Here is a 12,834-nt window from a genome sequence, read left to right as displayed (position 1 = left end):
ACTTTATGGGGCCTTAGACAAATATTTCGTGGTGTTACAAATGGAATGAAGAAATTAGTATACACCTATCCCATGGTGGAGGGTATAAAAACAATTTTCGAAAAAGCAAAGGTGTTGCTGCGCTTGCACGATCTGGGTGAGCGGATGTACGAGAATTTGAACCTGCGAACTGCCATCCGAAGAAATTTTCTATCTCAATTTATGGTATGGTGAGTTCGAGCGCCCCGGTAGCCGAGTTGGTAGCGTGCTTGGATTACCAGTGCAGGGGACATGGGTTCGATTCCCGCCAGAAGCCTTGGTCTATCGCTACTGTGGTCTCATAATGGACTTAAATTGTCTAAGTGAGTCTGTAAAGGACTGCCACTCTTACCTAACCTATGGTATGGAGAGCTGTGACCGTCGACTGCCTAGCGTTAAATTATATGCGCCATATTATCGGAAAAACATTTTAGAAGCTACTTTTGAGCAAGTAAAATTGCAAATTTTGTTCATGAACATTCCGCTAAGTAACAGGGGCAAACTTCTCACCTATCAGTGAGTGCAGTCTGATTCAAGTTTAAGCTCAATGATATGGGGCCTCCTTTTTATAGCCGAGTCCGAACGGCGGGCCGCAGTTCAACACCTCTACGGAGAGAAGTTTTACATGGCATATTACCTCACAAATGTTGCCAGCATTGGGAGGGGAAAGCCTCCGCTGAAAATGTTTTCTGATGGTTTCGCCAGGATTCGAACCCAGGCGTTTAGCGCGTCATAGGCGGACGTGCTAACCTCTGCGCTGCGGTGGCCTTTTGAGCAAGTAAACGTGCAAAATTGGACTGTACCGAATATTCCCATGGGCCGAATCGAATTTACATAAATGAAATAAATATAAGGACATGTGTGAACTTTACGTACGAAATTTTTGTCATATCAGCCAAAAACTTAAGCTTCTTGTAGCCGAAGTAGACTAATCGATTTACATATAGGTTATAGATTTGGAGCATACTTACCAAAATTTGGACGATTTGGACCATACTTACCAAAATTTCAACCAAATCGGTAAATCGGTTTATATGGGAGATGCTTCAGATTGTACAACAATTTGTACCTTACTTTCCACTGGTGTTGGATGTCATAACAGAACGATAGGGGCCCATGAACTCAAGTCCAAGGACCTTTTTATATATGGGAGCTATATCCAAATCTGAACCGATGTGGCTTAATTGCAATCCCCAATAAACTAAATCAGCATGAAAAGAAGCCACCATTAGCCAAAGTCCTGTTAAAGTTCAATTGTCTAATATCGCAATAGACTATGCCATCATTCATTCAATCATCTTTTAAACCTCACATACCCTAATGTCGGGACTTTAGAACCTAATTAACCACTAATACAGACGTTGTGTTACCAAAATAAATCTACGCTGCAAATGTGATAACACCATCTAAATCTCCGTAATCTATTTGTCTATTACCGCTGCCACTACAATGTGGCAAGTCAAGTAGAATTAATGCCTCAAGAATGTGAGGATTCCAAAGGATATACCACCACACCACCACCACTTCACAAGGCGCACATTAATACTCGCTCGAACATGGTATCACACAAGAGAATTAAACCACAAAGCCTGGTTGCTGACACAAAAAAAAAAAAATGTTTTCACACTATTTTTCAATTTTCGGTAGGATGAAAACAAAACAGCTTAACAAGGTCCTTAGCAAGGATGAATGTATAAAAGTAGCGCAAGCAAAGGTGACAGCACGCGCTCTTGTGACAACAAGCAGCAGGCGAGCAAATAACACCACTATGAACTGCAATATACAGCTAGGAGTTTAAACATGGCAAAAGGATCTCTCTCTCTCTTTTAGAAACTTTGAGGTGTAAGTAGTTCCTCTCTCTCTCCCTCTCTGGTTTTCTAATGTGTGGTTCTCTCTTACTTTATTAGGGATTTTGAACAAAAGGATATTTCTTTTTTTTTCTTTCTTTTCGAAAATCCTCCCAGAGATTTTTAACTGAGATTGTGAGTGCTAAGCTCCTCCCCTTGTTTGTGAGTGCGGCGTTTTGGCCTTCTTGTAGCCATCGACAACAACCACCAACAAAAACTCGTTTCCAATTTGATTTCGATTTCCCCTCTTTGTGTGTCGAGAGTGAATGAATGAAGGCAGCAGCAACAGCAGCAGCAGCTCAACAACCACTTTGTAACCTTAGCCTGCCGTACACCATACGTCTGTCTGTTTGTCCATCAACGAATCGCGGCTTCTGTGCCACAATTTATGGGGTTCCCTGTTTATTGCTACCTTTGCTCTAAGACCGAACGTAACGTGTTTTGGCGCTTCGCTTCAAGTAAAAACGGTTTTGTGACGACGCGCTTAGACTCTTGCAAAGGTGTTCTAATTCTCCCCAATTCTTTTCGCCGACTACATTGCGGCGCGAGTGCGTGCGTGTGCTTGTGTGCCTGTGTGTGTGTGTGTGTGTACTCAATCAAATAATTAATCGCCAATTTGAACGGCAAGGCAAAAAACGGAACATTTGGCTAGGATTAATTTATTAAAACTGCTGAACTCGAGATGACAAGTGGATTAAATAATTACACACTCAACGAAATAGGGGCTTGGGAAAAATAAAAACTAAAAAGGCTTTTAAGCTTAATAAGCTTTTCAAACAAAATAATTGCGAAAAATAACAAAAGTGATTTTAAGAAATAACAAAAAATAATGAAATTTCTTTAAAGAAAAAAAACCAAAAATTTTAATAAAATAAAACAAAAAGTTTAGTTAATATTTAAAAAAAAAAAATTATACCAACCTCTTTAAAAATGGACATAAAAACCACTCCACCACCTAATCAAAACGCCGCCGCCACACCGACGGCCAATGTGTCCGGTGTCTCTTCACCCCCCAACACACCTCCTTCGCCCATGGCCTCGGCCGTCGCTGCCTCCATTAGCGGCCTATCCGATGTTCAAAAGCAAACATTTCAGCATATTTTTGAAAAATTGGTTGTCAATAGCGGCGGTTCCACTAAAGTTCCACCCAAGCAATACGAATACTTTCGCAATCTCTTGGAGAATGTTCGCGATCCGAAAAATATTCAAATGATTGTGGAGAAATTCAAAAATCTCGAACATTTGGATACTCAATTAATTCAAAATGGGAATAAGAATGCCGTATTGGTTGAAGGTAATTCATAACACATCATACACTGAGAAAAAAAAATCATAAATAATATCAATTACAAAAAAGCCGTCGGAAAGGCAAATAAAGTAAGATTTTCAAAGATCAAGGTGCCAGGAACTTTAGCTTCTACAATCTTAGATTAGTTGACGATAAGCCTTTAAGTAGAGGCAAAGTCTTGTGAATAGGGCATCAAAGGCAAATCGCCATGCAGGACATATTTACTAATATTGGGTTGCCCAAAAAGTAATTGCGGATTTTTCATATAGTCGGCGTTGACAAATTTTTTCACAGCTTGAGACTCTGTAATTGCATTCTTTCTTCTGTCAGTTATCAGCTGTCACTTTTAGCTTGCTTTAGAAAAAAAAGTGTAAAAAAAATTTGATTAAAGTTCATTCTAAGTTTTATTAAAAATGCATTTACTTTCTTTTAAAATATCCGCAATTACTTTTTGGGCAACCCAATAGTTAATGTTAGATGTTTGTTAAGATAGAATTAAAATTTGAGTGCTAAGACATAAAAGGCTTATATCCGATAAATAAGCTCATATTGGGAAAACGTAACGAAATAAATGAAATTTTGATGAAGTCTCATTAATTAAAAACAAGTAAATGCGCGCTTAGTTCGGCCGCGCCGAATCTTATATACCCTCCACCATGGAGCGCATTTGTCGAGATCTTTTCCTGGCATCTCTTCTTAGGCAAAATAGGATATAAGAAAAGATTTGCTGTGCTATTAGAGCGATAACAAGATATGGTTCGGTTTGGACCACAATTAAATTATATGTTCGAGACCTGTGTAAAATGACAGCCAATTTGAATAAGAATTACGCCCTTTGGGGGCTCAAGAAGTAAAATAGAAAGATCGAATTATATGGGAGCTGTGTCAGGCTAAAGACCGATTAAGACCATAATAAACACGTATGTTGATGATCATGAGAGGATACGTCGTACAAAATTTCAGGCAAATCGGATAATAATTTTGACCTCTAGAGGCTCAAGAAGTCAAAATCCCAGATCGGTTTATATGGCAGCTATATCAGGTTATGTACTAAATTGTGCCATACTTGGCACAGTTATTGAAAGTCATAACAAAACACCTCATGCAGAATTTCAACCAAATCGGAAAAATTGCGTGCTCTATTGGTTCAAGAAGTCAAGATCCAAAATTGGTTTATATGACAGCTATACCAGATTATGAACCGATTTGAGACATACACAGCACAGTTGTTGGAAGTGATACCAAAACACTAGGTGCAAAATTTCAGTAAAATCGGATGAGAATTGCGCCTTCTAGAGGCTCAAGAAGTCAAGACCCAAGATCGGTTTATATGGCAGCTATATCAGGTTATGAGCCGATTTGAACTATTCTTAGCACAGTTGTTGGAAGTTGAAACAAAACACCTCATGCAAAATTTCAGCTCAATCCGATAATAATTGCGCCCTCTAGTGGCTCAAGAAGTCAAGACCCCAGATCGGTTTATATGGCAGCTATACCAGATTATGAACCGATTTGAGACATACACGGCACAGTTGTTGTAAGTGATACCAAAACACCAGGTGCAAAATTTCAGTAAAATCGGATGAGAATTGCGCCTTCTAGAGGCTCAAGAAGTCAAGACCCAAGATCGGTTTATATGGCAGCTATATCAAAACATTGACCGATTTAAACCATACTTAGCGCAGTTGTTGGAAGTGGTACCAAAATACTAGGTGCAAAATTTCAGTCACATCCGATGAGAATTGCGCCCTCTATAGGCTCAAGACCTAAGATCGGTTTATATGGCGTTGAATTGGAGCCTTTACTCACCGAACTATTTTAGTTGTTGTTGTAGTGTTGATATTTGGCAACGCGATCAGTATCCTTATAATTGATTTCTAGTGCAATAAACAAAAAATTTGTTCACTCTGAGGTGTTTGAGTTCGCCAACAACAGCCAGTTGTGAGTTTCCAGCCTAATATAACGCAATCGCAGGATTACGCTTGATCTCCATCACGAATAACTTTCATTTGAAATAAACTCAGAGCAAATGGCTTTGTTGGCTTGTAAACCATATAAAGACCTGTCAGTAAAGCAAATGTCATGCAGCTGTTATTTCTAGTCTGGCAGATATACAAGTGTGTAACACTTCGCGTCTGCTACCCTGTATAGAATTGCATTAGTGGTCAATCTCAAGGTCGTTGATATTAACATACCGTGGAGACTGTCGGACATATGAAAAGTTTTTGATGCAAGAGTCTGGACGATACCGATAACCCCAATTCAATAATCCAACCGATAAAGCTATCTGCTCTGGTCCGGAGGGTGCCAAAGCACTGGCTCTACACCTTGCAAATAGGATTTTTTCCGCTATAAAGTTTTTTTTTTTTTTTAAATAGCCTTAAAGAGTCTCTGAACTCGTTAACTCGCCGAATCAATAGAAAAATAGTAAAACATTTACTGTTTTATAAAAACCCTAGGTGAGAGGTATACCAAATCGGGTAAGATTGGCATAAAGTCGACCAACGAATATAGAAGAAGTAAAAGAGTGCTAAGTTTGGCCGGGCCGAATCTTGGAAACCTACCATTATAGATTCTGCTTAAAATGTATACAAAATAATCTTAGTTGAAGGGCACTATTTCATTCTACATACCAAACTTCTATCAAAACCGCAAAAATTAAAACTTCTAGGAAGCGAACAAGGATAATCGAGAGACCGGTTAATATGGGGGCTATATCAGTTTATAGGCTGGTTTGGACCGTACTAGGCACAGTTGTTGGAAGTCGTAACATAACTCCGCATGCAAAATTTCACCCAAATCCGAAAAAATTAAGGCTTTTATGAACTCAAGAGGTCAAATCGGGAGATCGGTTTATATGGGAGCTATATCAGGTTATAGAACGATTTGACCCTACTTGTCACAGTTGTTGGAAGTGGCAACGGAACTCCGCATGCAAAATTTCACCTAAATCCGAAAAAATTGAGGCTTGTATGAACTCAAGATGTCAAATAAGGAGATCGTTTTATATGGGAGCTATATTAGGCCATAGACCGATTAGAGCCGTACTTGGCACAATTCCTGGAAGTCATAACAGAACACAGTGTGACAAATTGTAGCAAAATCAGGCAAAAATTGGGGCTTGTAAGGGTTTAAGAAGTCAAATGGGAAGATCGGTTTATATGGGAGCTATATTTAAATCTGAACCGATATGACCCATTTGCAATCCCCAACGACCTTCATCAATATAAAGAATCTGTGTTGAATTTCTAGCGGCTAGCTTTATGCATTCGACCCCTTTGGCAATTTCGACAGACGGACGGACATGGCTAGTTCGATTCAGAAAGTCGAAACGATATATCAGGTTGAGAACCAATTAAAACCATACTTGGTACATTTATTGGAGGCCATTGGCAAAGCTATCCAGCAAAATTTCACCAAAATCGGATAACAATTGCGCCCTCTAGTGGCTCAAGAATTAAATTCGCGAGATCGGTTTATATGGGTGCCATATTAGGTTTTGGACCGATTGAAATCATATTCGGAACATCTGTTGGAGGCAATAGCAAGGGTTCTCGTGCAATATTTCAGCCAAATCGGAGAATTTCGTCCTCTATAGGCTCAAAAAGTATATTCGGGAGATCGGTTTATATGGGAGCTATATTAGGTTTTGAACCGATTGAAACCATACTTGGAACATCAATTGGAAGTCATAGGAAAAGTCATCGTGCAAAATTTTAGCCAAATCGGATACGAATTGCTCCCTTTAGTGACTAAAGAAGTATATTCGGAAGATCGGTTTATATGAGAGTTATATCTAAACGTGGACCGATTTGACGCACATACATTCACAACCGACCTAAGTTAATAAGAAGTAATTTTGCAAAATTTCAAGCGCCTAGCTCTATTCCTTGGAAAGTTAGTGTGCTTTCAACAGTCGGACGGACGGACAGACTGACGGAAGGACGGAGATAGCTCGATCGACTTAAAATGTCATGATGATCAAGAATATATAACTTTATGGGGTCTGAGACGAAATTAGTAAGGCCACCGTAGCGCAGAGAGATGCATGTCCGCCTACGTCGCTGAACGTCTGGGTTCGAATTCTGGCGAGACCATCAGAAAAAAAATTTCAACGGTGGTTTTCCCCTCCTAATGCTGGCAACTTTTGTGAGGTACTATGCCATGTAAAACTTCTCTCCAAAGAGTTGTCGCACTGCGGCACGCCGTTCGGACTCGGCTATAAAAAGGAGGAGAATGCACTCATTGATATGTGAGAAGTTTGCCTCTGTTCCTTAGTGGAATGTTCATGGGCAAAAATTTTCTTTTTTGCCCCCATTCTATGGTGAAGGGTATAAAAACCTAAAAAAACAAGTGGGTCATTATAAGCTCTTCGGATTTCTAATTCAAATCGCCCACTTAGTAAATGTCCTCAATTGTCCCACATGCATTACAAACCTCGGTTTTCTAATATCATCAATTATAGATTAAAATATTAAAATTACCCACAATTAATTATTTTAAATCAACATTATAAAATGTTTTTATAATTATTGCCTATAAGCCAGCACGTTATCGGCTCAGAGCAAAATTTAACAAAAAATCCAAAAAAAAACCCTAACAACAACAAAAACATTTAATTTGTTTATAGAACGATAGTAATCACACGCCAACATCTCTCAACAATTAGTCCTTCGCTACTTTACATGGGCATACCTTTTAACGCTAATCACTTCATATAAGAAGAAAATGTTGGCCAATGACCATAGGCCGAAATAGGCCCATAGTTTAGTTTGAACTAGTTTGTGATTGCAAAAGCGTGCATATCATGTAAATAACCCCCCTCCAGTTCACTTTTATATTAAACGACAGGACATTTGCAAAGTGATTTAATTAACCAAAATTGCAACTAAGCACGCATTTGAAATTTTTAAAATTGGCCACGATCTATGTTAGGTCCGCCTTGCAAGACCCAAACTGGTTACAAACAATACTTTTCCTGACAATGCAATGCAATGCAACACGTGCACACGTTTACATGTTGTCAACATTGTTTAATAACAAAGCGAAAAAAGGAAACTTTTGAAACAACCCCTTGCAGCTGATGGCGGCAAACATGGGCATAGCCATATGGGGGGATTATGAAAGAAGAAAAACTTTAACCTAATTTATCTTTTTAAAAGTTTCCTATTTAAATTTTCTATTAACATTTAATTTCGACAAAGTCTATGGGAGACTTATATCAAAAAAATTTCGATTGGAAATCAATTTTCGAAAGATTATTTCCACGAAACTTAATTTTTCAAGTAATTAAATTTTTTTGAAATTTTCAATGATACAAAATTTGCTAAGCAACCAAAACTTTCTGTTTTTCAGCTCATTAGCCTATGGTGGAGGGTACACCATAGGATGGGGGTATACTAATTTCGTCATTCTGTTTGTAACTCCTCGAAATATTCGTCTAAGACCCCATATAGCATATATATTCTTGATCGTCATGACATTTTAAGTCGATCTAGCCATGTCCGTCCGTCTGTCCGTCCATCCGTCCGTCTGTCGAAAGCACGCTAACTTTCGAAGAAGTAAAGCTAGTGGCTTGAAATTTTGCACAAGTACTTCTTATTAGTGTAGATCCCTTTGGGATTATAAATGGGCCATATCGGTCTATGTTTTCATATAGCTGCCCTGTAAACCGATCTTGGGTCTTGACTTCTTGAGCCACTAGAGGACGCAATTATTATCCGATTTGGCTGAAATTTTGCATGAGGTGTTTTATTATGACTTCCAATAACTGTGGCGAGTATGGTTTAAATCGGTAAATAACCTGATATAGCTGCCATATAAACCGATCTGGGGTCTTGACTTCTTGAGCCACTAGAGGGCACAATTCTTATCCGATTTGGCTGAAATTTTGCATGAGGTGTTTTAATATGACTTTCAACAATCGTGCTAAGAATAGTTCAAATCGGTCCGTAATCTGATATAGCTGACATATAAACCGATCTGGGGTCTTGACTTCTTGAGCCTCTACAGGGAGCTATTCCTATCCGATTTGGCTGAAATTTCGCATGAGGTGTTTTATTATGACTTCCAACAACTGTATTAAGAATGGTTCAAATCGGTCCATAACCTGATATAGCTGCCATATTAACCGATCTGGGGTTTTGACTTCTTGAGCCTCTAGAGGACGCAATTATTATCCGATTTGGCTGAAATTTCGCATGACGTGTTTTGTTATGACTTCCAATAACTGTGTAAAGAATGATTCAAATCGGTTCATAACCTAATATAGCTGCCATATAAACCGATCTGGGGTCTTGACTTCTTGAGCCTCTAGAGGACGCAATTTTTATCCGATGTGGCTGAAATTTTGCACTAGGTGTTTTATTATGATTTCCAACAACTGGGTTAAGAATGGTGTAATCGGTCTATAACCTGATATAGCTGCCATATAAACCGATCTGGGGTTTTGACCTCTTGAGCCTCTAGAGGACGCAATTATTCCCCGATTTGGCTCAAATTTAGCATGCGGTGTTTTGTTATGACTTTCAACAATTGTGCTAAGAATAGTTCAAGTCAGTCCATATCCTGATATAGCTGCCATATAAATCGATCTGGGGTCTTGACTTCTTGAGCCACTAGACGGCCCAAGTATTACCCGATGTGCCTGACATTTTGTACAACGTATTCTCTTATGACCTTTAACATAAGTGGCGAAAATGGCATGAATCGGCTTATAGCCTAATGCAGCGGCCCCATAAACCGATCTCCGTATTTTACTTCCTCAGCCCCTAAAGTGCCGAATTCTTAGTAGATTTGGCTGAAATTTTACATCATGACTTCAACTATGGTCTCCAATATTCAGTTCAATTATGATCCGAAATCAACCATAACTGGATATTGTTCCAATAACATAGCGATTCTTTTCTTTTATCCTTTGTTTGCCTAAAAAGAGATAACGTGTCAAGAGCTCGACAAATGGTGGAGGGTATATAAGATTCGGCCCGGCCGAACATAGCAAGCTTTTACTTGTTTTTATTTTGCTTATTACATTTTATTATTGGATTTCATTGTCCAGCTGAAACAAAAAGTCTTTGATTTAAATTCTGTTTAGAATAGAAAGCAAAATAAAAACCCTTATTTAAAAAGTAAAAAGGTCCAATATGGTGTGCTATAATTGCATTGGGCAGGTAACAAAGTTCGCGATTTCGAAGCTGACCAAAAGTTCATCATCAGTCCGCTCAGCCACATAAAGATGCCATGCTTCCACCTACTCACCAATTATTAAGCTGTGAAATAGAAGAAACATGTCTCTTTGAGACGAATATTTGATCATATCAAGGTACCTGTCTTCGAGTGCAGTAAGAAATGAAACCACCAACCGCCAATATCTCTCCAAAAAAACATCTAGCTTCAGCCACATATACATAATAGCCAAAACCTGCTAACCAGCAGTCTTTGATTGACAAAGAGTAACTTCTAAATGTGTGGGTATTGCTGCATACACATTTACCGGTGTGCCGTCCGTTCATTTGTCTGTTGTAGCACTCTATGAACTATAAATTTTAAAGAATTTTTCTATGAATTTCCTGGATTTTTCTTTATGAAAATAAAATTTCGGCGGAATTTTTTATGAATATTAAATTTCGAAGTTAGTTCCGAATATTGGATCATATCAGGGTCTCTTACTTCGAGCGCAGTAAGAAACCGCCAATATCTCTACTCAAAAAGAACATCTAGCATCAGCCACATATAAACAATAGCCAAAACTTGCTAACCAGCTATCTTTGATTGCCAAAGATTAACTTCTCAATGTGTGGGTATTGCAGCATACACATTTATCGGCGTGCCGTCCATTCATTCATCTGTTTTTGCGCTCTATAAACAATAAATTTTGAAGAATTTTTCTATAAATCTCAATTCTCGGAATTTTTTTTATGAAAATAAAAATCCGAAGGAATTTTTTATGAAAATTGAATTATCATGAAATCCTTAACGCAAATCAAATTTCGAAGAAATTTTTTCCACCGAAATTTCGAAGTTAGTGCAGAATGGTCCCGAAGTGCAAACAGAGCTTTTCTGAAGGGAAGCGGACCCTCCCCTTTACCTTAATTTTGAAAAACTCTATATCTTGAGATGAGAGAGCGATTCAAGACAAATTTTGTTGGACTCTAATCCTATCTAAACTCTAATCTTAAAACAAATGCGTAAAAGCGTGCTAAGTTCAGCTGGGGCGACTTTGGGTACCCTCCACCATGGATTCCGCTAAGAATTTACCATTATTAACTGCGTTTGTGTTTGACTTATTTTGATCCCAAGAAGTCATATCAGGATTTAGTCAGCTAGGGGAGCTTATATCACCATTTTGACAGATTCGAATAAAATTTGGCACTGATGTTGCAAGTCATAAGATAGATTTTTGGACTAAATTTTAGTCGAATCAGGTGCAATTTTGGCTTCTAAGGACTGGAGAAGCCAAGTCCGGGTTTCGGCTTATATGGGGGCTATATCTGTTTATAGTCTGTTTCGAATCATACTTGGCATGGATATTGGAAGTCATAACTCAAGTTGTTGTTCCCAATTTTAGCCAAATCGAATGAAAATTGAGGCTTTTATAGGGTCAAAAAGTCCAATCCGGGGATCGGTTTATATGGCGGCTATATCTATTGCCCAAAAAGTAATTGATTTTCATACAGTCGGCGTTGATTTTTCATATAGTCGGCGTTGACAAATTTTTTAACAGCTTGTGACTCTGTAATTGCATTCTTTCTTCTGTCAGTTATTAGCTGTTAATTTAAGCTTGCTTTAGAAAAAAAAGTGTAAAAAAGTATATTTGATTAAAGTTCATTCTAAGTTTTATTAAAAATGCATTTACTTTCTTTTAAAAAATCCGCAATTACTTTTTGGGCAACCCAATATTTATAGTCCGATTCGGACCATACTTCGGATGGATGTTGAAAGTTATAGCTCAAGTCTTTTTTCGAAATTTTAGGCAAATCGAATGAAAATTTAGGCTTTAAAAGGGTCAAGCAATTGGTTTATATAGGGGCTATATCTAAATCTGAACCGATATGACTCATTTGAAATCCTCAATGACCTACATTTATAAGAAGTATCTGTGAAAATTTTCAAAAGGCTAGCTTTACGCGTTCGACAGCTATAGTGATTTCGACAGACGAACGGACATGGCTAGATCGATTCAGAATGTCTAGACGGTCAAGAATATATGCTTAATGGGGCCACAGATCAATATTTCAAGATGTTACAAGCGGAATGACTGGATTGGTATACCTGCATCCTGGTGATGGGTCTTAACAGGCTAAGCAACTTGAAAAATTTTCTATAAAATAAAATTTTGGCGAAATTTCTAATGAAAATAATATTTTGGCCATTTTTTTTATGAACACCAAAATTTAAATTTTATGTAAATCGCATTGACAAAGTTTTCTAAAAAAATTTAAATTTCATCTTCGTTCATTTGTTTTGGCTACTAGAGCCGGAAATTTGAATAAATTCTTAGAAGTCATAACAAAACACCTCATGCAAAATTTCAGCCAAATCGGATGAGAATTGCGCGCTCTATTGGCTCAAGAAGTCAAGATCCAAGATCGGTTTATATGGCAGCTATATCGGGTTAGGGACCGATTTGAATCATACTTAACACAGTTGTTTGAATTGATACCAAAACACCAGGTGCAAAAT

The 12,834-nt window shown here is 38.1% G+C and overlaps 1 protein-coding gene across 1 annotated transcript in view; it reads left to right on the top strand.

Annotated features, from left to right (window-relative positions):
• Positions 1-2,754: 2,754 nt before the first annotated feature.
• Positions 2,755-12,834, top strand: part of LOC106091870 (retinal homeobox protein Rx) — a 143,678-nt gene continuing 133,598 nt past the window's right edge. The window contains exon 1 of the mRNA XM_059369974.1: positions 2,755-3,159. Coding sequence (XP_059225957.1) covers positions 2,796-3,159 — 364 coding nt within the window. The 5' untranslated portion in view covers positions 2,755-2,795. The remainder of the gene's footprint in view (positions 3,160-12,834) is intronic.

Source organism: Stomoxys calcitrans, chromosome 5, assembly GCF_963082655.1.
Source record: "Stomoxys calcitrans chromosome 5, idStoCalc2.1, whole genome shotgun sequence".
NCBI lineage: Eukaryota > Metazoa > Arthropoda > Insecta > Diptera > Muscidae > Stomoxys > Stomoxys calcitrans.
The sequence above is the reverse complement of the archived record's forward strand: the minus strand, read 5'-3'. Positions and strand labels throughout refer to the sequence as shown.